Here is a 25,410-nt window from a genome sequence, read left to right as displayed (position 1 = left end):
CGAAACCAAAGTATCAAGCAATCCAAGTCAAGTCAAAAACAAAAACCAAAGTGCTGGTATAGGCACACCGTGGGTGATCAGGCCTCGTTTCCACTCACATGGAGTGGGCAAGTTCCCAAGACCGGTCCTGTCAAGCAATTCAAACCAAGTCAAAACCAAAACCAAAACCAAACCAAAGTGCTGATAAAGGCATGCCATGGGTGATCAGGCCACACTTCCACTCACATGGAGTGAGCAAGTTCTCAAGACTAGTCTTACCAAGTTTCAGATGTCCAGACTCCAAGTACCAGTTCCTTCCCAGTGTTCAGCCACTGCATTGATCCTCCACAGGGGCCTGCCAGGCACTGCTCTGGCGAGGCATCCAACCGGGGCAAATGCCTACCCAGGAGCGCTCTCAGGATCCGTGTCGCTTGGGCTGGTCAGAGTCCCCCACAGAGATGTTCCACAGGGCAGGCTTAAGCCGCCTAAGGAGCTGCCTCGACCATCCACCAATCACCTCGCTTCCCAGTCAGGGAACCAAGAAATGTAGCAGGACGAGCCGCAGACAAAACTGCTCAGACACCCAGTTAAAGAAGGAAGGGATTTATTCAGCCAGGGTCATCCGCAAGACTCCTGTCTCAAGAGCCGAGCTCCCCGATTGAGCAATTCCTGTCCCTTTTAAGGGCTCACAACTCTAAGGGGGTGCATGTGAGAGGGTCGTGATCGATTGAGCAAGCAGGGGGTACGTGACTGGGGGCTGCATGCACCGGTAATTAGATCGGAACAAAACAGGACAGGGATTTTCACAGTGCATTTCTACACAATGTCTGTAATCTATAGATAACATAGCCGATTAGGTCAGGGATCATCTTTAACTACCAGGCCCAGGGTGTGGCACCGGGCTGTCTGCTTGTGGATTTCATTTCTGCCTTTTAGTTTTTACTTTTTCTTTCTTTGGAGGCAGAAATTGAGCATAAGACAATATGAGGGGTGGTCTCCACCCTTACTAGAATATTTGGACCAACATGTGTCTCATCATGTCCAATGACTCACGTCTCCTTTCAGGTTTTCTAGCTATAAGCCCAACAGCGATAATTTACCAAGGTGTTGGGTATGTGATGGCAGCCCATGCCAAGGGCAGCCTCCCTATCCCACAGCAGGCCTGTCCTGGGACGTTGCAGGGCGTCTGTCTGCCCATCCCTGAGAAGCAGCACTTCTTAGTCACTCTGGGTTCGTTTTCTCCCCACGTCTTTCAAAGCTTCTATGGGAACAGAACACTTCGTTCAATAGGAGGCCCTGAAAGGCCCTTTTGTGCAGCATCCGTCCCAGGAACCAGCTCAATGTTCTCTGAAAGAAAAAAGGCTTGGATAAAGACTGGCATTTTAAGAACCCTGGAGGTCAGGCCCTTAGTAATGAGCCTCATTAGTATGCAAACACACGCAGAGCAAAGCTTTAGCTCCTCCTGAACCTAGCTCTTTGCAGATGTTGATTTTATAGGTGGGATTTTTTTTTCCCCTTCAGCATCTGTGGGGTTGCTGCACAGGTAGGAGATTTTTTTCTGCCTGGAAATGTAGCTGAGACAGGTCACTTCCCAGGCATTCTGCCAGGTTCTGCATTTCTGTCCCAAACAGGAAGTGGTCTCCTGGCAGATGTATTCTATTTATAAACAAATGAGTACGATTAGTTTGCCTCCTCCCACTTCCCTCATTCCCCTACAAACATGATCCATTATCTTGACCATGCCTGCATTGTGCACAGAGCCTGGGTTTTGGAACCAGATACACTGAGGCTCAAATCCTCACTCTGCCTCTTCCTGGCTGGGTGACCTTTGCAGATGACTTCTTTGAGCCACTGTTTTCCTCTCAAATACAGATTTACAATAGTACCTGTTTTGCAAGTGAGGTGCCGGCGTCTTAGGATGCTAAGATGCAAAAATGAGATTTGGTGACCAGAGAAGAATACAATTAGAAGCAACTCATTGGCCAAGATTTTCCTGTAAGGAGATGAAATCAAGGAAGTAACTACTGAGCTCTGAAAAAATGCAATCAAATCCTAACATTTCCTTTTAGGTTGAAACTCAGAAACTTCCTATTACCCTCAAGGTAAACACAGACACACGTGCACACACACACACAAAAACAACAAAACAAAACAGAACCAAAAACACCCATACTCTGGCTCCAAAGGCTCTGGGTGTGTGTGATTTGGCTCCTATTCACTTCCTAGCTGCCAGTCTATCGTCTGACCTTGGGCTCTGGGGCTCTGAAGGTCTGAGACTCCTTAAGCTCCCTCATCCTCCCTCCAGCCTCTGATCCTGGAAGCTCCCTCTCCCCAGGATATTCTCCCATCCTCTCCTCCCCGCTGGCTAACTCCAGCTCAGTGTTCAGATTTCAACTGTAGCATCACTTACCCAGGACTGGGGGGTGTTAAGCCCTTAAAAGGGTTATTTGCTTCTGTGGCTTCTAGGGCCCCTACAAGTTCCACTTTGTAACGCACACTACACGTGGAATTTTTTTTTTTTTTTTTTTTGAGACAGAGTCTCGCTGTGTTGGCCAGGCTGGAGTGCAGTGGCTCAATCGCGGTTCACTGCAACCTCTGCCTCCCAGGTTCAAGGGATTCTCATGCCTCAGCCTCCCAAGTAGTTGAGATTACAGGCACATGCCACCATGCCTGGCTAATTTTGTTTGCTTGTTTGTTTTTGTATTTTTAGTAGAGACAGGGTTTCATCAAGTTGGCCAGGCTGGTCTCGAGCTCCTGACCTCATGTGATCCACTCACCTTGGGCTCCCAAAGTGCTGGGATTACAAATGTGAGCCACTGCACCTGGTCATGCAAGTGGAATTTCTGATTCCCTATTTTCCTTGCTGGGTTTGCAAGCTCCGTGGGGATGTATTTCTACCTGGTACCATGGCTGGCACACAGAAGGGACTCACTGAGTACCTGGGTGAGAAAGAAAATGGGAACTAAAGGAAAAGATAGGGTAATAGGGGAGATGTGAATATACTGGGGTGCTCCCCAGGTTCCCACAGCAGAGCACAGCCACTTGTTCATATACCCTCTGGATCAGGCCCCCTGGACATGGGATGAGTTGAAGCATATGGTAGCACTTTAAGGAACAAGCCTTTGAAATCCCCTTCTGAGCTTTACTGGGTACTTAGCTCTTTCTTCTGCTTTGGAAAGCTTCAAAGTCATTTCCAAGCCCTAATTACCCCACACACCACAGCCCCAGGCAGCCGCCAAACTTGGCCAAACTTGGCCTCAACACTCCCAGTTGCAAATTAGAAAACTGAGCCCCAAAGTAAAAGCTTGCCTGGGGCCCAAAGAGAAAACCCACCTGAAATGTCCCTGGTTCCTCAGGAAACCACCTATGGAACAAGGGCTGAGGGCTGAGAATTCTTTGGGCCTCAGTTTCCTCACAGGAGTGTGAGACGTTCCCTGCTGTACAATTCCTTGATTCTTCCCTATGGATTTACCCAGTTCAGGAGTTGCAAGGAGGTAGCACCCAGGCTGCCAAATGTGTTGTGAGGATCTTAATGTTGTTTTTTTCAATTGGAGATTTTGTATAAAACTATCTATTTAGGGCCGGGCGCGGTGGCTCAAGCCTGTAATCCCAGCACTTTGGGAGGCCGAGACGGGCGGATCACGAGGTCAGGAGATCGAGACCATCCTGGCTAACACAGTGAAACCCCGTCTCTACTAAAAATACAAAAACTTAGCCGGGCGAGGTGGCAGGCGCCTGTAGTCCCAGCTACTCAGGAGGCTGAGGCAGGAGAATGGCGTGAACCCGGGAGGTAGAGCTTGCAGTGAGCTGAGATCCGGCCACTGCACTCCAGCCTGGGTGACAGAGCGAGACTCCGTCTCAAAAAAAAAAAAAAAAAACAAAAAAAAAAAACAACTATCTATTTAGAGGTTCTTTTGAAAAATCAATATATCTGGCAACACTGAACTCACTGTTTCCATCTCCATATGTATAAAACTGGCTGCAGTTGAGCAGTAGCTGCCTCTTTTCTACAGGTCATGTTTTCTCTGCTTTGCCACAGTCTCCACTCTTCCCTATTGTCTCTGACCTGGCTCACGTTACTAATTTGTGAAACCTGCTAAACCCTGTAGGCATTTGATTCATAGCTCTTGCAGTAAGTGCTTTCCCCTTAGTCACTACTTCTAGCTATACTGGCGTTCTCTCAGTTTCTCAAAAAAGTCAAACTTTTTCCAGCCGCAGGACCCTTGCATATACTGTTCCCTCTGCCAGGAATGCTCTTTCCTCCACAAGTTGCAGCCGAAGGGTCACCTTCTTTGTCTGAATTGGATTTCCCTTCATGTATCTGTATTCTTCCATGTCACATATCACACTTTGTGATTACTCATGGGTGTGATGATTTGTCTGTCTTCTCTCTCCCCTATTAGAATATTAGAATTAGGAGGGCAAGGACTTGCTTAGTTTAAAGGATTGCTACCTCTGAAGCATGCAATCTAGAGCTGGGTACATCTTAGGACCTTGGTAAATATTTGTGTAATAAATGCATGAATGAATACATGAGTGGGTCTCTGCCAGGCATCCGTTCCATGAGAAGTGGCCACTAGGTGCAGTGGCTCACACCTATAATCCCAGCACTTTGGGAGGCCAAGGCGGGTGGATCACTCAAGGTCAGGAGTTTGAGACTACCCTGGCCAACATGGTGAAAAACAAACAAACAAACAAGACAGAAAGTTAGCTGGGCATGGTGGCATGCCTGTAATCCCAGCTACTTGGGAGGCTGAGGCAGAATTGCTTGAACCTGGGAGGCGGAGGATGCAGTGAGTCAAGATTGCGCCACTGCACTCCAGCCTGACACAGCACTCCAGCAACAGAGCGAGACTCCATCTCAAACAAACAAACAAACAAACAACAACAACAAAAAGAAGTGTCCAATCATCCCATCTCCCTGCTTCCTGTGGGGTTGGTAAAAAGATGTCACTCTCTGCCCTCCCTATGTCCTCGGGCCCGTGTCAGCAGGTACATGTGTTCTACTTCTCCAGAAGCCCTAGGATGAAAGGTGGGTGAAGACACTTTAGGAGCATTTGCATTCAAACCTGGGTATATTTGTCAGGCAACTACAGATGCCTACAGAGATCAAAGGGATGATGAGATGACAGAGCTAGGAAATGAGGCCTTTTCTCCACGTGGAGAAAAGGAGGCTTGGCTTGAATTAGATCTATAAAGTCCCAAAGTGGATGCAGAGGGATGGATGCTTCAACGATTAGAAGGATTCAAGGTCTCCCTTGAAGTTTAAAAGAGTTCAAGGCAAAGAAGCATCTCCTCCAACGGACTTGACTCAGAAGGATCTTACGGAGTGTTCTGCTCCTGAAGTGCCACCCCCCAGAAGGAACAGCTCCTTGTCATGGTTTAAAACTTGTCCATGTTTAAAAATTGCAATGTCACCTCACCCCCCACCCCCTCCCTGCCACACACACAGTCCTGATTTTCAATTTCTCTATAAAACCAGAAGAGCTAAGCCGGGCATGGTGGTTCACAACGGTAATCTCAGCACTCTGGGAGGCCGAAGTGGGCAGATCATTTGAGGTCAGGAGTTCAAGACCACCCTGGGCAACATGGTGAAACCCCATCTCTACTAAAAATACAAAAATTAGCCGGGTGTGGCGGCGCCCACCTGTAATCCCAGCTACTCTGGAGGCTGAGGCAGGAGAATCGCTTGAACCCCAGAGATGAAGCTTGCAGTGAGCCGAGATTACACCACCTGTACTCCTTCTTGGGAGACAGAGTGAGACTCCATCCCTGCCCCAATCCCCCCCACCAAAAAATCAGAAGAGCCGGCAAAATTTGACCCTTATTCCCAAATCCCAATATTCAACTGAAGCTCAGACAGTTTGCCATAGTCCCCACCCACCACCCTCTTTTACCTACAGTCAGCCTACTTCACTCCTGTGTATTAACCACCTAGCCCCTGAATGCACTTAAGTTTGCTTTCTTTAATTCAAAGTTTCCCAGGAATTCATCAGCTCTGGATATTGTTGACTCTAAGGTGATTCCCAAATTGAGACGGGGCTGTTTGCTCCTGGCTGAGCTGGGAACTGAGGGGCCTAAGGTCTACACTTTCCCCAGCCCCCTGCCTCCCAACTGCTGACCTCTAGGTCCTGTAATTCTAGCACTGGGGCCAAGCACTTCAAAGCCAAACAAGATCTAAATTTAGTTGGCACACATCCTCTTTGGCCTCGACCTGTTTTCTTCTGCCAGGCAGAGCCTTCTGGACTCTGCTCACTTCCTATTAAAATTAACAAGCGTTGCAGGCAGGCATCAAAGGCCGGGTTGTGCCTTTAATATTCTAGGCAGGCCCAGGCTGTGATCACAGCCCCTCCCGCTTCCTCCCTTCCAACTGAACTGGGGAAAGTGGTTTAGCTGGGAGTGCCAGAATCAGAACATTGGCCATCCTTGTCTGTTTGATATCTGCACGAAGGAAAATTCCAGGGCCAGTAGAACATCCCCACAGCAATTTTCTTCAAAGTGCCCTGCAAAAACTGGCCAATTATTCTTAAGAAGCACCCTTAAAGGGATATGTTATTATCCCTATTTTATTGGCAGAGAAACTGAGGACAAGTGGCTTGCCCAAGGCCACAGAGAGAGAGAAAAAGAGAGACAGAGAGAGAGAATCAAAGCAGTGACAGCATATATCTGTGTCCACCCCAGGCTCCCTCAGACCTGTATCTGGCCCAGGAATTCTAGCACACCCAGGCCTTCATGCCCAGCCAGGGTTGTTGTGGCCACCCTGTCTCATTCTCAGGCTGGGCTCCCCAGATCCAATCTGTGTGAGGACATTAGGTCAGTAACCCACAGGCACTACTGATGGGGGCAACAAGCTCTGTTATCAGCCCCTTTACAACACAAGAAATGAATGCTGTTGCTAATTATTCTCCTTCTATAAACGCTCAAACTGTTGCCTTTGTTTTTTCTACTTAACATTAATTGGAGGTTATCTGATTTATTTTTATTTTTATTTATTTATTTTTTTTTTTTTTTGAGACTGAGTCTTAACTCTGTCACCCAGGCTGGAGTGCAGTGGCACTATCTCGGCTCACTGCAACTTCCACCTTCCAGGTCAAGCGATTCTCCTGCCTCAGCCTCCTGAGTAGCTGAGATTACAGGCACACACCACCATGCCCAGCTAATTTTTTGTATTTTTAGTAGAGATGGGGTTTCACCATGTCGGCCAGGCTGGTCTTGAACTCCTGACTTCAGGTGATTTGCCCATCTCAGCCTCCCAAAGTGCTGGGATTGCTCCCAAAGGCATGCACCTGGCCTGATATATATATGATTATATATAATATGTTAATATTTTATATACATAAAATATATATTTTTTTAAGAAAGGGTCTCACTCTGATACCCACTGAACTGCAATGGCATGATCATGGCTCACTGCAGCCTCGACCTCCTGGGCTCAGGTGGACCTCCTGCCTCAACCTTCCAAGTAGCTGGGACCACAGGTGCACACCATAATGCCTGGCTAATTTTTTAAACTTACTTGTGGAGATGGGGGTCTTGCTATGTTGCCCAGGCTGGTCTTGGACTCCTGGGCTCGAGCTATCCTCTGGCCTCAGCCACCCGAAATGTTGGGATTATAGGCGCGAGCCACCTCACCCAGCCAATGATCTTATTATTTTCAGAGAACTATATATTCATGCTGGAGAAATCAACACACAACCAGTGTACAATGGTCTGGGTTTGTAGTGAAATCCCTGCTAGGTGGGTAAGGACTCTCTGGTTTGAGCCTTGGTCCCGCTACCTGAGGGCTGTTCAAACAGAAGCTCACAGATCCCAGGGATTTCAGAACAGGAGGAAACGGTGGAAATCTGGAAACCCGCTCTGTGTCGAGCACCCTGCGAGGGCTGCAGGGCCTGAGCTGCTGAATTCACACCCGTATCTTTGGAGGAAAAGCACGAGCAACAAGTGCCTAGGACAATGAACAATCAGTGAGGTTTCTCCCAAGAGTGTCTATGATCCCAGTGCCTTCTATACAAACTAGTTTTGGGGAACATTGGCTTGGGGAAGGGGTTGCCCCTCTGGAAATCTTAGGAACAGGCATCCTCCAAAAGGTTGTCTCCTTACTCCAGGAACAGAGCTGGGAGGGGCCTGAGTAGTCTTCCAGGTGTGAACACCTCATTCTTTCAAGGAAATGGAGGCCCGGGCAGGGAAGTGAACTCGTGAGTGAGTGATGCCAGTGGGTGAGTCTGGAGGATTCAGATGCTCTGAGTCCCAGGCTGGTGTTCTTGCACTAGGAGAGAGAAAAGAGACAGGAGACAAATGAGAGGTGAGAGGGTAAAGGAAGAATGAGAGAAAAGGAGGAGGAGAGAAAAGGGAGAAGAAGGAAAAGAAGAGATGAGGCCAGACGCAGTGGCTCACACATGTAATTCAAGCACTTTGGGAGGCTGAGGCAGGCAGATCACCTGAAGTCAGGAGTTCGAGACCAGCCTGGCCAACATGGTGAAACTCCATCTCTACTAAAAATACAAAGTTAGCTGGGTATGGTGGCAGGTGCCTGTAATCCCAGCTACTTGGGAGGCTGAGGCAGGAGAATCGCTTGAACCCAGGAGGTGGAGGTTGCAGTGAGCCAAGATGGCACCATTGCACTCCAGCCTGGGTAACAAGAGCAAAACTCAGTCTCAAGAAAACAAAACAAACAAACAAACAAAAAAACGGAGCATGAGAGAAGAGATAGGCTCTTTTTAAGGTGCACTGGGGCGCCTTAGTTAATTTCACATCTGAGCATATGGTTCTGTGATGCCCGCCAAGGACTTCTTTTCTGGGTGTCTGAACTCTTCAATGACATCATAAAACCTTCTTTGTACCACAGGTTGAACCACATGGCACTTTGTGGGGTCCTCGCGATTGCTTCATCCAAGAAGTTGGTTCTGCAAATGGCCACACTCCATAGCCGCCTAAGAGGTTTCAAAGGCACCTGGAGTTTCCTCCCCAATTTGCCAGCCCACTCAGCTGAGTCGCATTGGGGTGGAATGATAGGCAAGGCACTTCCCCTGTGGGCCTCAGGCTCCCAATCTGCAAATGGGGTTTAGACTAAGAGAAAGTTTGGACCATGTTCCTGCTCTTAGAGCCCTGGCATTCTAGAATTTTGTCAATTCCAAGTTACTCTGCTTCTCTCCTTCTTCTTCAAGTATTTGTGAGAGGCATTACAGACCGAGTCCAGAACTCCTTGCTATGAATTAATTACAACTGGAAGAAAAAGGTTCTAAATGAACAGGGGATAAAGTGCCGGGAACCTAACATAGACCTTGCTCAAGTCGGTAAGACCATCCCCCATGGGGTTAGCAACCACTTTTGGTGGACGTGAAGGCCGAGGGTGCTGATCCCGGCTGCCACTTCCCTCCACTCCCCAGCTACTTTGGGCGACCTCCCTGGGGACATACCAGTATGTTCATCATCTTCATCTTCCAAGGGCATTTTTGAGCCTCCTAAACTGGAAAGTTATTAAAAATCAGAAGCGTGGGGAGACAGAAACACCCAGTGTGTCTGAGAAAATGATATAAATTGGGATTGGTGTGTGCTGTGTCCGGCCAAGCAATCATGGGGTGCAGCATGTTAGAAACAACACTGGACCACAGAGAGGAGGTCCACATGGCCAGAGAATTTACAATAGCGTGCTTTGCCTCAGTAGTAATTAGGGAAATGTAAATCCACAACCAAGGAAGTGACATTTCATATCTGTCGTATCTGTCTCAACCAGAAGGCTAACCCAAAGCCTAGCACACTGTTTAACTGGCAAAAATTAGAATCCAGGCATGGTGGCTCACACCTGTAATCCCAGCACTTTGGGAGGCTGAAGTGGGAGGATCACTTGAGCCCAGGAGTTTGAGCCCAACCAGGCCAACATAGTGAGACCCCTATCTCTCCAAAAAAAAAAAAAAGAAAAGAAACAATTAGAAAGTCTGATAATACCAAGTGTTGACAAGGATGTAGAGAAATAGATACTTGAGTACTTTGCTTGTGGGAGTGTCAACCTCTACAGTGAGCGATTTGGGAATATCTAGTAAAGTAGAATAAGCACATTCCCTTCAAACCAGCAAGTCCACTCCTAGGCACGCCCCCTAGAGAAACTGATGAATTTCAAATAAGGAAATATGTCTATGTGGACATATTCATTGCAAGAGTGTTCATCATAACGAAAAGGTGGAAATGTCTGTATGCCCATCAACAGGGAAAAGGAGAAACTGTGAAATAGTTCTACAGTAGAATACCATAAAGCAGTTAAAATTGTAAGTCAATTTTGAAATTTCACACTATCATAAGATCTTTGGCCACGCGGGGCCCCTCTCTGTGGTCCAGTGTTCTTTCTAACATGCTGATGCTGCAGCCTGTGATTGCTCGGTGGGACATAGCACTCACCAGTCCCACTTTGGGACCAGTTTATATGATTTTCTCAGACACACGGGATGTCTCTGTCTTTCCACACTTCTGATTTTTAATAACTTCCCAGTTTAGGAACAAAAAAGACAAAAAAAGATAATAAGCTACATGGCGAATGATGCCATTTTATACAAGGTTTATAAACCTGTAACACAAGACTATGTAATTTTTATAGATACATACATATGCAGTAAAAGCAGAAAACTATGCGTGGTCTGGAGACAGTATAGGTCATAAAAAATAAAAGAAAACTATGTGTGGGCATGATAAACATAATTTGTAAAATTGGTTCCCTGGTTTGGTGGTGGAGTAAGAATGAGATCAGGGAAGATTACACAGGGAGTTTCCACAGTCTTTGACTTTTTTCATCTCTTTAAAATAAATTGAAATGAATAGAACTTAATGTTAGTATTTGATAATGTGAGAAGGTTTCATATTTAATTCTCGATTCTGGTCTGTTTTAAAAATAGTTGAGAATAAAATATAATTTCTATTCTATTAAAAATATTTCTTAGAGACATGGTCTCCCTCTGTCACCCAGGCTAGAGTGCAGTGGCACAATCATGGCTTGCTACAGCTTCTTGGCTGGACCTTCTAGGCTCAAGCAATCCTCTTGCCTCAGCCTCCAAAGTAGCTGGGACTACAGGTATGTGCCACCACGTCTGGTTCATTTTATATTTTAAAAATTATTTTTAATTATTATTATTTTTTTTGAGATGGAGTATCACTCTGTCGCCCAGGCTGGAGTGCAGTGGCACGGCTCATGCAATCTCCACCTCCCGGGTTCAAGAGATTCTCCTGCCTCAGCCTTTCAAGTAACTGGGATTACAGGTGGGTGCCACTGTGCCCGGCTAATTTTTTTGTATTTTTAGTAGAGGTGGGGTTTCACCATGTTGGCCAGGCTGGTCTTGAACTCCTGACCTTGTGATTTGTCCGCCTTGGCCTCCCAAAGTGCTGAGATTACAGGCGTGAGCCACCGCGCCCGGCCATCATTTAAAACATTTCTTTTTTTTTTTTTTTTTTGAGACGGAGTCTGGCTCTGTCACCCGGGCTGGAGTGCAGTGGCCGGATCTCAGCTCACTGCAAGCTCCGCCTCCCGGGTTTACGCCATTCTCCTGCCTCAGCCTCCCGAGCAGCTGGGACTACAGGCGCCCGCCGCCTCGCCCGGCTAGTTTTTTGTATTTTTTTAGTAGAGACGGGGTTTCACCGTGTTCGCCAGGATGGTCTCGATCTCCTGACCTCGTGATCCGCCCGTCTCGGCCTCCCAAAGTGCTGGGATTACAGGCTTGAGCCACCGCGCCCGGCCTAAAACATTTCTTATAGAGACAAGTTCTCCCTCTGTTGCCCAAGCTGGTCTGGAACTCCTGGGATCAAGTGATCGTCCTTCCTCGGCCTCCCAAATTACTGGGATTATAGGCATGAGCCACCACATCAGCCAAAACAATAATTTGAAAAAGAAGAAAAAACATAGAAAAGCATTGAGCCATGAGCTCCGTCCACTTGGGACTGCAGACGCAGATCTGCTACAAATCTCTGTTGTCCTGGGCAAGTCCACTAACCTTGCTAGGCAGGGCCTGTATTCAGCAGTTTTCCAACTGGTTCTTACTCAGCACTATCTCCCCTAGTACCATAAAGGCATTATGTGTGAGGGGGGAAAGGTGGGATGTACAGGATGAAACAGAGTTTTGAAGGAGGAGTTGCCTGCGTAAATAGGGAAAGTGGGGGACAGATGGACCTAGCATCCCACCTACAGCAGCCCCTACCATTCTCCATGAACCCGGGGGCTCTGAGCATGCACAGCTTGAATACCCCTAGTCCAGCCCCAACATCCCATGAGGAACCTGGAGGCTGCCTAGACTGGCAGAAATGAAGGGACAAGATTAGAGTGAGATAGGTGAGGTGCCTAGGACACAGCATTTCAGGAGGTGCTCACTCTTGGGGTGGTTCAAGTGCCCCCCTGCCCTTGTGTGCCCTCATAGAAACCCTGCCTGTGCTCTCCTTTTCTGATAGTCATGGACACACTCATCACCCCTACTAGAAAAGCAAGCTCCTCAAGACCACGGCCCAGCTCTGTGTCTGGTTCACTCACCCCATCCAGAGGGCAAGCTCAAAGCTCGGCATGCAGTAGGTCTTAAATATTGTTGCTGAAAGATTGATTAAAGAAGGACAGAAGAAAAAAGAAAGGTAAAAAATGGCTGGGCAAGGTGGCTCACATGTATAATCCCAACATTTTGAGAGACCAAGGCAGGAGGATCATTTCAGCCTGGGAGTTTAAGACCAGCCTGAGCTACACAGCAAGACCCGGTCTCTACAAAGAATTTAAAAACAAAATTGGCTGGGCGCAGTGGAGCGCACCTGTAGTCCCAGCTATTCGAGAAGCCAAGGCAGGAGGATGCCCTGAGCTCAGGAGTTTGAGGCTGCAGTGAGCTCTGATCATGCCACTGCACTCCAGCCTGGGTGACAGAGTGAGACTCTGTCTTAAAAAGAAAGAAAGAAAAGAAAGAAAAAAAAAAAAAACAGAGGAAGGAGAAAGCAAGCAAAGAAGAAAAGGACAAAGAAAAGAAAGAAAAGAGGAGGGAAGGAAGAAAGAACGGACGGGGAGACTCCTCACCCTCTCCAAAGCCAGCATCTGGGCTATCAGCCAACCTGGACCAGTCACTTTGCTGCTGGGGGCAATGAGTGTGGGTAATTGTTGGCTTCAGCCTTACTCATCCTTCCTGGGGGCTGTGTGCAAAGCAGAGGGTTTCACTTGCCCAGTGGGTACTGAATTATAGCTGTGGAGCAGAGTCCCATGTAATTAACCAGCAGCCGCAAGCCCCGGAGAGTCTGTGAAGGTTGCCTAGTGCACAGGTGGTTTGGGCCCTGAGCAAGGCAACTCCTAATTAGCCTTGGCCTGGTTTTTACAATCCACAGCGCTGAGACCCACCTCCTGGGAGGCTGGCTATACATTGGCAGTGGAGTTCCTTACTGGGGCTCCCAGAGTGGAATTAGGTGCCAGAAAAGCAGAATTTTGCATGTGTTTGTGCATATATTTGGGTTGGGAAGAGAGACTTCCTTAGAACTACTCTAAGAGAGTAGTTCTTCCATTTATAATCATCTTCCTTTTAAAGATGGCACACTGGTGTTTAGAGAGGTGACATGCCTTGTTGAAAGCATTGGGGCTGAACTCCAGATATATGTGACTCCATGTCAAGTTGCCTTATCCCTCCACTATAAACACTATAAACATGAAACCTTAATATCATTTACCATTCCTTGAACACTTGGTGTGTTAAATGTCAGACCTTTATTTTCTCAATTCTCACCATAACTTCATGAATAGACCCACTTATCCCCATTTTGTAGTTGAAGTTCACAGAGACAAGGGGGCGTGTCTGAGGTTATGCAGCAAACAGAGAGAGGAGCCAGGATAAAAACCAAGTCCGAAGGTCTGCAGCCCATGATCTTCACCGTGTTGTCTCTTGCTAGGGAGTGAAAGGCTGATGAGAAACGACAGTCAGCATGGGGAAGACTGGACCATGGCTCACTCTCTGGATGTTAATGGTTGATGAAGCTGGGAGGCAGAAACATACACATTGTACCTCAGATACCGTTGCACTTCTTCACACTGATTAGGTGGGCACACTTTTCAAAGTCTGAATAAAGGAAGTGTCGGAGGAGGTACTGGGGAAATGGGGACTCTCAGAAATTGCTAGAAGGAGCATAAATTGGCATAGGATCTTTGGAGACCAATTGCCCCATACAACCTAGCCATCCTTCTAGGGAGGAATGAACACTCATCTATCTACGTAACATGAATGGGGCTATTCCTTCCTTGCAGCATTTTTGTAATAGAGGATATGTGAAAGCAAGTTAAATGTCAGTAGGGGAATGGATAAGGAAAATATGGTGTATTCATACAATGTGATATCATAATCGGGCATCAGCATAGATAGATCTCAAAAACTTGGTGATGGGGCCGGGCGTGGTGGCTCACGCCTGTAATCCCAGCACTTTGGGGGTGCTGAGGTGGGCGGATCACCTGAGGTCAGGCATTTGAGACAAGCGGGCTCACGCCTGTAATCCCAGCACTTCGGGGGTGCTGAGGTGGGCGGATCACCTGAGGTCAGGCATTTGAGACAAGCCTGGCAAACATGGTGAAACCCCGTCTCTATTAAAAATACAAAAATTAACTGGGTGTGGTGGCTGGAGTCTGTAATCCCAGCTGCTTGGGAGGCTGAGGTAGGAGAATCGCTTGAACCTGGGAGGTAGAGGTTGCAGTGAACTGAGATCATGCCACTGCACTCCAGTCTGGGCAACAGAGCGAAACTCCATCTCAAACAAAACAAAACAAAACAAACAAACAAACAAAAAACATAAAGATGGAAGGAAAAAACAGTTGTAGAACAGTATTTATGTTATGGTACCACTTATGTACTTTTAAAAAACACATAAAGCGGCCGGGCGCGGTGGCTCAAGCCTGTAATCCCAGCACTTTGGGAGGCCGAGACGGGTGGATCACGAGGTCAGGAGATCGAGACCATCCTGGCTAACACGGTGAAACCCCAAAAAAAAAAAAAAAAAAAAAAAAAAAAAAAAAAAAAAACACATAAAGCAATACTGTATACATGTATACACATACATAAGAAAAGAATAAAAACAAGAATGGAGAGAATACACATGAATTTTATCATTGACTTCCTTTGGAGAGAGGAGGGGAGGAGTCTGGGAAGAAATATAAAAGAAACTTCAATATATTCAATTCAACAAATTGAGCCCCTGCCTTGTTCCAGGTGCTTTTCTGGACACTGAGTATATGGCAGTGAGCAAAACAGACCAAAATGCCTGCACATGTGAAGCTCACATTTTGGAAAAGGAGTCAGACAATAAACAAGACAAATATGCAAAATATATAGTATGTTTCATGGTGAAAAGTACCAAAGAGGAAAAAGAAAGCAAAATGGCACGCACGTAGTGTGGACATTTCAGATAAGGTGGCCAGAGGTTACCTCACCTAAGGAGTGGAAAAATATCTCCAGATAGCTCAAGCAGATACCTAGGGGAAGAGGTTTTAGAGATGTGCAAAGGCCCTGGGGCTGAGGCATGATTGACAAGTTCAAGTATTGAGCAGGCAGAGAGGCTGGGAAGTGCCATAGAGACAAAGGCAGAGAGGAAACAGGGGCTGACCTGGTGGCCAAGAGCTTTTTTGTTCACTAGGTGAGATGGAAAGCTTCTAATGGATTCAGAGCAGAGCAGTGACACAATGTAACTTTTTTCTTTTCTCTTTCTTTCTCGCTTGCTTTCTTCCTTTCTTCCTTCCTTTCTCTCTCTCTCTCTCTCTTTTTTGACAGAGTCTTGCTCTGTTGCCCAGGCTGGAGTGCAGTGGCAGGATCTCAGCTCACCACAACCTCCTCCTCCCAGATTCCACTGATGCTCCTGCCTCAGCCTCCAGAGTAGCTGGGACTACAGGCACGCACCACCATGCCTGGCTAATTTTTGTGTTTTTAGTAAAGACGGGGTTTCACTATTTGGCCAGGCTGGTCTCGAACTCCTGACCTCGTGTTCCGCCCACCTCGGCCTCCCAAAGTGCTGGGATTACAGGCGTGAGCCATCATGCCTGGTCGTAACTTTTATTTTAATAGAACCACTCTGAGTGTTGTGTGGCTAATTAGGGGGTTTGGAAAGAGGTAAAAAGGACAGCAAAAGGAGCAGAGGCAGGGAGGCCAGTTAGGAAACAAGTGCTGAGTCTAGGGTAGATGATAGTGGCTCAAATCAGGTAGCAACCATGGAGGCAGACAAGACTGCGGGAGGATCTGGCAGGAGGTGAGCAGGAGCTCAGCTGAGGACAGGAGGAATTTGAGATGCTGTTTGACATTCACATGGAAGTGTTGAGTAGCAGCCAGGCTATGAGATTGGAGTTCGGAAGAGAGGCTGGGTTGAAAGCATAAGTTGGGGGCAACCAGCACATAGGTGGTGTTTAGAGCCATTAACCTGTTAATTTTTTTTTTTTTTTTTTTTTTTGAGATAGAGCCTTGCTCTGTCACCCAGGCTGGAGTGCAGTGATGCAATCATAGCTCATTGCAGCCTTCAACTCCTGGGCTCAAACATTCCTCTTATCTCAGCCTCCCAAGTAGCTAGGACTACAGTCGTATGCCATCACACCTGGCTTTTTTTTTTTTTTTTTTAAATAGAGGCAAGGTCTTACTATGTTGGCCAGGCTGGTCTTGAACTCCTGCGCTCAAGCGATCCTGCTGCCCTGGCCTCCCCAAGTGCTGGGATTATAGGCATGAGCCACCGTGCTCAGCCCTGTTGAATTTTTATTTCTTAAAAGAGCTGAAGCAATAGGGCAGTGTCAACATCTGTTAATTCTGGGTGGTAGATACAGTGGTGTTTGGAATACTATTCTTTGTACTTTTTAGTATGTTTCAATTTTTTCTAATAAAAAATTAATAAACAGCTTATAAAGCCACAGAGGCTTTAATGTGCTGAACAATTCTGTCACGAGGGCTTTGGACGTAAGGCATGAGTGCCAGCAACAAGTTGAGAAGTCAAATTCAAATATCCCCTGTCACCAACCTAAGCTCAGTGGCAGGGCTTGGCCCATCTCTCTGGGCTCCTGTTTTTCCTATTTGGACAACGAGGGGCTGGCTTCTGACTTAGCAGGGTTCTTCCAGTGCTGATCCTCTGGGATTCAAGCTGGTGCCCCATAGGCCACTCTGCCCTCTCTGATTTTACCCCCAGGGTCTCATGCCTACTCCTACATATAAGGCCAGAAATACCCCTCAGGAGAGGCCTCTGTAGGTGAAACGTCAACTTTGCTTCCAAACAGAGAGAAACTGCAGCAAAGAGAATCAGAAAGGACAGTGCCCCGTGCTCTCTTGGCCCTGGGACTCAAAAGTTCCATTGAGTGTAAAAGCTGGGAGCCCCGACACTAAAACCCCACAATATTTACGGCTGATGAATGCATCCTGCTCAGGACTACAGAACCATATGGTGATCTATGAGCCTGAAACATGCAAATGGGTGGGTGGCCAAACCAAACTACCAATTTGTATTAGATACAGATCGTGATAATCCTATTAATAGTAATAACGTCGGTGATAATAATATTGCGCCAGATTTTGAACTCAGTGATTAATATGTATTCTCTCATTTAACCTCCACAACAACAGTGCTGCAGGGTTGTCATTTGCACGAGCTAGATTTTGCGGATCAGGAAACTGAGGCTCAGAGAGGTCAAGCAGCTCTGAGTCTCAGAGCTCAAACAAGACTCCCTATGCTGCCCAGGTTGGTCTCGAACTCCTGGTCTCAAGCAATCCTCCCGTTTCAGCCTCCCAAGGTTCTGGGATTGCAGATATGAGACACCGCATCTGGCCTGGTTTTGATGTTAGCATTCAGTTGGGGCCTTAAGCAACTTCACACTGTCCATCATCCAGGGAAAAAGCGATTCCTGGCCTAGGCAGAGGAGGGAGAGAGATGGCTTCAATAAGGTGAAGGGAAATCCCTTCCTCTCTCTGGTCTCACTTGGTTAAGCCAGACCTTCTAAGCCATTAATACTTGCTGGAGGGCAGCCCAAGAGGTGGAGGAGGCTGGGCCTGCCATGAGAGATGTGCCAGAACTGGGCTGGGGGTGCAAGCCTGGGAAGATGGATCTAGCTTCAAGACTCTGGGAGCAGCCACACCTGGTCATGGATCTCCTGGGCTGAGATGTCCTCCAGACCTTCTGAACCATAAACTGCTTTTACTCACCATTGGCTCCCCAGTGCCCAGCACAGTGCCTGACCCTTGGAGGGTGATGAATGAATACATGTCCCCTACTAGGCTGTGAACTCCTTTAAGGAGGGCACCACTTGGGGATCACTACAGTATTGCCCCCTCCTCCCCTCCCCAGTGCCTGCCACAGTGACCTGCTGATGACCATGGAGCCAAATCCCTTTCTCCTCATTAGAAGCTCTCAGCCCAAAATCCATGGTTCCATGGGTCAGACTGAGGCCCAGGTGGTCCTTATGGATGAATGATGGAGACCCCACCAAACTGAGAACTTGGAGGAATGATCTCCCATGGTTATGGCCAGGCCCATTTTTCGCCTTTCTGAATGGCAACAGCGTATTTCAGCAGAGGTCCTCAGTAGAGCCACATGCAGGAGATACATGCATTTGTCCACTCGTCACTCACTTAGTCATTTGTTCACTTATATATCCACTCTCTCATTCATGCCTTTGGTCATTTGATTACTCATCTGATTAATTCATCCATTCATCCAACATTGTGCAGAATGTTGAATGGGTTTAGAGATGCTTCAGGCACAGGTTTTTTACCTGAGAGCTCCCAGATTGGGGCGAGAAAGGTAAGAGCCATCAACACAAATAATCATACAGCAGCTTAGCAAGTAGTAAATGTCATGAGAAATATACAGACACATCAACCAAGAGATACAGAGAGAGATTTCTCCCAACTAAGAAAGAGAGTGTTCAGAGGTGGCTTCCTGGAGGAAGTGTAATCAGCACCAGCTCCAGAATTTCTCCATAGGGATTGGGTGCAGATGGCAGTTTGTCAGGGAAGCTTGAAGCTTCATCCTCTATAGGGCACTTTACAAAAGACTGAAAAGTAGGCCAGGAACAGTGGCCTGTAATCCCAACACTTTGGAAGGCTGAGGCGGGCAGATCACTTGAGCTCAGGAGTTCAAGATCAGGCTAGGCAATGTGGCAGAACCCCATCTCTAATACACAAAAAAATTAGACAGGTGTGGTGGCTTGCGCCTGTGGTCCTAGCTACTTGGGAGGCTGAGGTAGGAGGATCCTTTGAACCCGGGAGGTGGAGGTTGCGGTGAGCCGAGATCGAGCCACTGCACTCTAGCCTAGGCAACAGAATGCGACCCCAACTCAAAACAAACAAACAAACAAACTGAAAAGTACTCAGCTGCCCATACCAAAGAATGGGGTTATAATGGAGAGTGAAGAGGTGGTTAAATCTCCCCCAAGTCCCCTCTTGCTGCATCTGCTTTGTGTGTGGTCTAGAAGGAAAGTTTGCATGCTCTGGGTGGGCACAACTCCCTGATTTTCCACCCTTTCACTCATGAGGAAGGTGCGGCCAGTAGAGGTTCTTGGTGGGACCTTCTAAAGCTCAGGGCCAAGGATAGAGGCCCCCACCTGCCCATAGTAAGGGCTTTTACAGTCAACCAGGGGAGATAGGATGAGGCCCCAAGCCGAGGCAGGAGGAGCCCCTATGAAGGAGGGAACAGAAATGGCAGATAACAGAATGCATAGGATTTATAGGACTTGGAGACAGGGTGGACATAGCTGCTGATCTGAGCTCCATGTGTGCATTTGAGCCTGAGCCTGGTTCCCTGAAACCTTGCCAGGTGGGTGGGTGAGGTGGGTGCAGCCACCTGCACCCCTGGTGAAAAGCCACCCAAATGACTGTACTGCTCAGTCTCTCCTCTGCCCTCCTCCGCCTACTCTTCCCAACTCCCAGCCCAAGGTGCCTGGCTGGGCCGTGTGCAGAGCGTCTGGCCCCAGGGAGAGGTGGGGTGAGCTGCAGACTACACCCACATGGCTATAAATGGGGAGCCTCTGGCTGCTGATCACTCAGCCTCCCTTCCCCAACCGTGACAGCACTGGAGCCTTTTGGACAGCTGGACCATGGACCCCAGGGAATGTGTCTGCATGTCTGGTGAGTAAGGAAGCCCTCCCTGGGGTCTGGGAACCTTGGACCAGCTTCCTACAGGGAGTCTGCAGGTCCCTGATGAAAACTTCTCTTCCCTCCAATTAGGAGCCACCAATGGAGTTCGTCCTGGGAGCTGACAGGTGGACTGGCCACCTGTGAGGCAGCTCCCACTCTCTGTTGGCTCCCAGCCTGATTTTCTAGAATTGATATCCTGGCTCAGGGAATGGCTGACAGGGGACCTGCAAACTTTGGTCCTTCTAGCATTGGCCCCTAAGGGCACCCACCAGAGTGAGGAGAACGCTGGTCCAGAACCTGGCAACCTGGTTTGGGTCCATCGCTGCCATCCCCTCCCTGGCGCTTATTCTTTCTGGTCCTCACTTTCCTCATCTGTAGACTGAGGTTCCTTATTCCCAGCCAACCACATCCCAGAGCTGCTATGAAAGTGCTAAAACCATTAAGCACCTGCAGATGTCAGGGGAGTTGTGGACTCCCCTAACTTATGTGGACTCTTGAGTCACTGAAGCTGCTTAATTCCACAGGAGCATGTTGGTCAGAAGGAGAGAAATCGGGGTTCAACGCCATCCTGGGCTTTTACAATCTTGGAAATAGTATAAAGAAGTCTCACAAGTCTGGGTGCTGTGGCTCATGACTGTAGTCCCAGCAATTTGAGGCTGAGGCAGGAGAATCACTTGAGACCAGGAGTTCAATACCAGCCTGGGCAACATAGTGAGACTCCATGTCTACAAATTCTTTTTTTAACTTACCTGGGTGTAGTAGTGTGCACCTTAGTCCCAGCTACTCAGGAGGCGCAGATGGAAGGATCGCTTGAGCCCAAGAATTCGAGGCTGCAGGGAACTAGGATCGCACCACTGCTCTCCAGCCTGGGTAATAGAGCAAGACCCAAGGAAGGAAGGAAGGAAGGAGGGAGGGAGGGAGGGAGGGAAGGAAGGAAGGAAGGAAGGAAGGAAGGAAGGAAGGAAGGAAGGAAGGAAGGAAGGAAGGAAGGAAGGAAAGGAGGGAGGGAGGGAGGGAAAGATAGAAAGAGAGAAAGAGAGAAAGAGAGAAAGGAAGGAAGGAAGGAAGGAAAGAAGGAAGGAAGGAGGGAAGGAAATAAAGTCTTACAAGACTCCTTTGTCTTTTAACTGGACATCTCTGTACCAAAAACTTGCAAAAGAGGCAGAAGCTTCCAGCATTTTGAAACTGAAAATGAAAGATGGGATAATTTTTTTTAAGTGTAGATAGTCATTATGGTATAAAACCAAGGTGGTGGCTCACATCTATAATCCTGGCACTTTGGGAGGCCAAGGCAGGATGATCGCTTATACCCAAGGAATTTGAGACCAGCCTGGGCAATATACTAAGACTCTGTTTCTACAAAAATTTAAAAAATTAGCCAGGTGTGGTGATGTGTGCCTGTGGTTCCAGCTACTCAGGAAGCTGAGGCAGGGAGATCACTTGAGCCCAGGAGCTTGAGGCTGCAGTGAGCTGTGTTCCCACCATGGCACTCCAGCCTAGGTGACAGAGCAAGACCCTGTCAAAAGAAAGGAAGAAAGAAAGAAGGAAAAAGGAAAGAAAGAAGGAAAGAGAAAGGGGGAGAGAGAGAGCGAGAGAAAGAGAGAAAGAAAAAAGAAAGGGAGGGAGGAAGAAAGAGAGGAAGGAAAGAGGGAGGGAGGAAGGAAGGAACGATGAAAAGAAAGAAAAAGAAAGGGAAGAGGAAGCGAGGAGAGGGGAGGGAAAGGGAAAGGAAGGGAAAAAACAAAACAAAGTGTGGCTCTGTGGCTCTTGTTTTGAGTTCACTGACGTTCCTTCACCTTTCTTAAACCATTCATGGTTTTCATCTTGACTTGTGAAGGTGACGAGGGTGTAAAAGGGTTTTTTGTTTGTTTGTTTGTTTGTTTTAAGACAGAGTCTCACTCCATCACCCAGGTTGGAGTGCAGTGGCACGATCTCGGCTCACTGCAACCTCCATCTCCCAAGTTCAAGAGATTCTCGTGTCTCAGCCTCCCTAGTAGCTGAGATTACAGGTGTGTGCCACCACACCTGGCTAATTTTTTTTTTTTTTCTTTTAGAGATGGGGTTTCTCCATGTTGGCCAAGCTGGTCTCAAACTCCTGGCCTCATGTGATTCACCTCCCTTGGCCTCCCAAAGTGCTCAGATTGCAGACGTGAGCCAGTATGCCTAGCCAAGAGAGGGTGAAAGGCTTTGATAATTCTCAGAGGAACCTTGGGCTTGGAAACATTGGCCTCGTCTGTTGGTTCTCATTATACTTAAGAATTATTTGAGTTGCTTTTCAAAAATATGGACTCCATTTCCCCACCAAGACTTATGAATCAGAACATCTCAAGGGTTGGTCCCAGGAATCTGCATTTTTACAATTATCCCAGGCATGATTGATGCAGCCATGCCAGTTCCCATCCATGGCCTATGACTGTGGACTATTGCATGGTTCTTGACACTGGGGTGATGCTCAGCAGCCTTGTCACCCTCTCGTCCAGCCAGTCCCCAAGGACAGCCCAGAAGCCTTGCCACTGTGACAATCGGCATCATGCCTTATGTTTCCCACTCCATCTCCATCCTCACGTTCGTGGTGGCTGTCCTCTCTTCCAGGAGGAATCTGCATGTGTGGAGACAACTGCAAATGCACAACCTGCAACTGTAAAACATGTCGGAAGAGTGAGTATGGTGACTGGGGGCACCATGGGCTGGGAGTTAGAAAAGTCCCATCCAGGCCAGGCATGGTGGCTCATGTCTGTAATCCCAGCACTTTGGGAGGCCGAGGTGGGTGCATCACCTGAAGTCAGGAGTTCGAGACCAGCCTGGCCAACATGGTGAAACCCCATCTCTACTAAAAATACAGTAATTAGCTGGGCATGGTGTTGGGTGTCTGTAATTCCAGCTACTCGGGAGGCTGAGGCAGGAGAATTGCTTGAACCTAGGAGGCAAAGATTGTAGTGAGTGGAGATCACGCCATTGCACTCCAGCCTTGGTGACAAGAGTGAAAATCAGTGAAAAAAGAAAGGAAGGAAGGGAGGGAGGGAGGGAGGGAAGGGAGGAAAGAAGGAAGGAAGGAAGGAAGGAAGGAAGGAAGGAAAAAGAAAAGAAAGAAAGGTCCAATCCCCATTCTCAATCCTCCAGCCACGGTGGATTGGGGCTTGCGGGGAGGGAGTCTAGATGCCTTTTACCCATTTGGGAGATATCTGAAACGAGAACCGTGTAGAGACCTATGGCAGAGCTCTCCATGGCTGCAGCCTACCCAGGGATGAGGGCATCCATAGTGTTTGGAGCAGGAAAAAGACTGAGGGGAGGTTCTGTTCTGCCGAGTGGTAGAACTGGCCTGGAGTCATGAGCCCTAGGTTCTAGTCTTGCCTTTGCCACTGTCTCATGACCTTGGCAAACCTCCTTTCTGTGGGCTTCTGATGGACTCTAGATGACCCCTGGGATCCCTTCCGGTTCTAACATCCCTCAACTTTCTGTCCCAGGATTTTTGCTAATGTGGATTGAAACCTCATGCACACACCCCTCTTTTCCTACTTCCTCTAAGTGGTGGGAGGGGCAGTGGTGAGATGGGAATGTTGACCCATAGCAGATCTGCGCATCTCCTGACTCTTTCAGGCTGCTGTCCCTGCTGCCCGCCGGGCTGTGCCAAGTGTGCCAGGGGCTGCATCTGCAAAGGAGGCTCAGACAAGTGCAGCTGCTGCCCATGAAACCCATCCATCGTGCCCACCTCTTCCCAGGAGAGAAACCTGGGAAGTGTCTGTACAGTGCATGAATCGAGAAGGTGGAATAATTGTACAATAGGTTGTGCTTTTTATATATTTGCCCAAATGTGGTGTTGGTCACATTCATGTAAAGTACTTGGGGCAATAAAGTTTTCACTCTCTTGGTTGTCTGGTGGCTCAGAGCATTGTTTTACCCTAACCCAGCAGGACCAAAAGGGCTGCTTCTGTTGCAGATCCTGTAACCGCCACCCACCTGTACCTGTGACAGATGGTTGCCTACTGCAAGCTCCTGTGACTCTGCCTGGGGACTTTCTCCTCCTGCACAAGCTTGCTTGACCCATGCACAGAGCACGCCAGGAGTATTGAGGAGCTAAAGTCCCTGGGAATAGCCCTTCGCCAATGACAAGTGTAGGTCGGTGGGTAAATATCCCAGCATCTTTACCCCTCAAAAGGAACAACTCTGAGACTCATTCTATGCTGTCTCCCAGAAGTCTCTAGAAGCACTGAGCTTCAAAAGCTCACAGAAGTAACCTGCTCATTAATGTAACCTACAGTGGCCTCCTTCCTTGCCTCACCTCCCCAATTCCCCACCATTGCTTTCTGGGATCTCCACCCAAAGAAACTACTTGACAGGGTCCGCTTTGTGGGTAACCTAATCTTGGCCAGGCTCTCCTGTCATAGCCCAGAATGCCTCATTGTGCAAACATAGCTGTTTAATGGGTTTGAGCGCTGAATCACTCATGAATGAAGGCTGTATGTATCTAAAGGAAATCTCCAAGGTCAAGACATTGAGGGCATTAGCTGCCCTGGTTTGGTTATTTGGACCAGTCTTTAGGACTGGATGACCTGGAAGGCATGAACTAGGAAGAAGATGCTGGTGGAGGTGCAGCAACAACATCCTAAGCAGAACTCCTAGGAGATGACTTTTTGGCTAAACAGCTGAGAAAGTCCCTGGAGGCTGGCATTGGAGACTGGGGGTGATCCTCAACTGTCACCCACACCACCATCCTCAACAGAGCTGAAAACAAACCCAAGCTCTGAGATGATTTTCATTCATGCCATCCAGGGCCTGAACTAGGGCCCATCAGAGACTAGAGCAGCCTCCTCCTCCACCAGCCTCTGTCAAGCAACCGTCAGATGCAGGAGTGGGTGAGAATAGAGCCTTTGCCAAGGTCACAGAGCGGCCCCAAGGTGGGCTGGGCTCAGCTAGCAGGATTTACTGCGTGCTTCCTGGAACTGATCACTTTCATAATCCACACTATCATTATCCCTGTTTGGAACTTAGCCGGGGCCTCCCTAGGAAGGTTTTCACCCTCTGTCCATGAGTTGTGCCTTAGATGCAGAATCATAGTGCAATGGAAACAGCTTGGCCCTGGGAGTCAGACACTCTACCCCTCCCTGGCGACATGACCTTGACCAAGTCATTTACCCTGTTGAGGCTCAGTTTCCTCATCTGTGAAATGCATCTCCTTCACAGAGTTGTAGACAGAAACTGTAGCATAGAATCTGTGCACAGAGCAGGTGCTCCATTAACAGGGATTTTAGCAGAACTACAGCCTATCCTAGGCTCCTGTTGCTTGATCTCTGAAAAGGCCCCTGCCAAGTCATTCTCTGTCATCGCAGAGCTCTTAAGCACCTTGAGAAGGACACAATGC

The 25,410-nt window shown here is 48.0% G+C and overlaps 1 protein-coding gene across 1 annotated transcript in view; it reads left to right on the top strand.

Annotated features, from left to right (window-relative positions):
- MT4 (metallothionein 4) overlaps positions 1 to 23,919 on the top strand; it is a 53,570-nt gene extending 29,651 nt beyond the window's left edge. Inside the window, exons 3-5 of the mRNA XM_017953387.3 lie at positions 19,985 to 20,042; positions 22,644 to 22,709; positions 23,649 to 23,919. Coding sequence (XP_017808876.1) covers positions 20,012 to 20,042; positions 22,644 to 22,709; positions 23,649 to 23,740 — 189 coding nt within the window. The 5' untranslated portion in view covers positions 19,985 to 20,011 and the 3' untranslated portion in view covers positions 23,741 to 23,919. The remainder of the gene's footprint in view (positions 1 to 19,984; positions 20,043 to 22,643; positions 22,710 to 23,648) is intronic.
- The last annotated feature ends 1,491 nt before the right edge of the window (positions 23,920 to 25,410 follow it).

This window comes from Papio anubis, chromosome 18, assembly GCF_008728515.1.
Source record: "Papio anubis isolate 15944 chromosome 18, Panubis1.0, whole genome shotgun sequence".
Lineage (NCBI taxonomy): Eukaryota > Metazoa > Chordata > Mammalia > Primates > Cercopithecidae > Papio > Papio anubis.
This window is presented reverse-complemented; position numbering and strand designations above follow the sequence as displayed.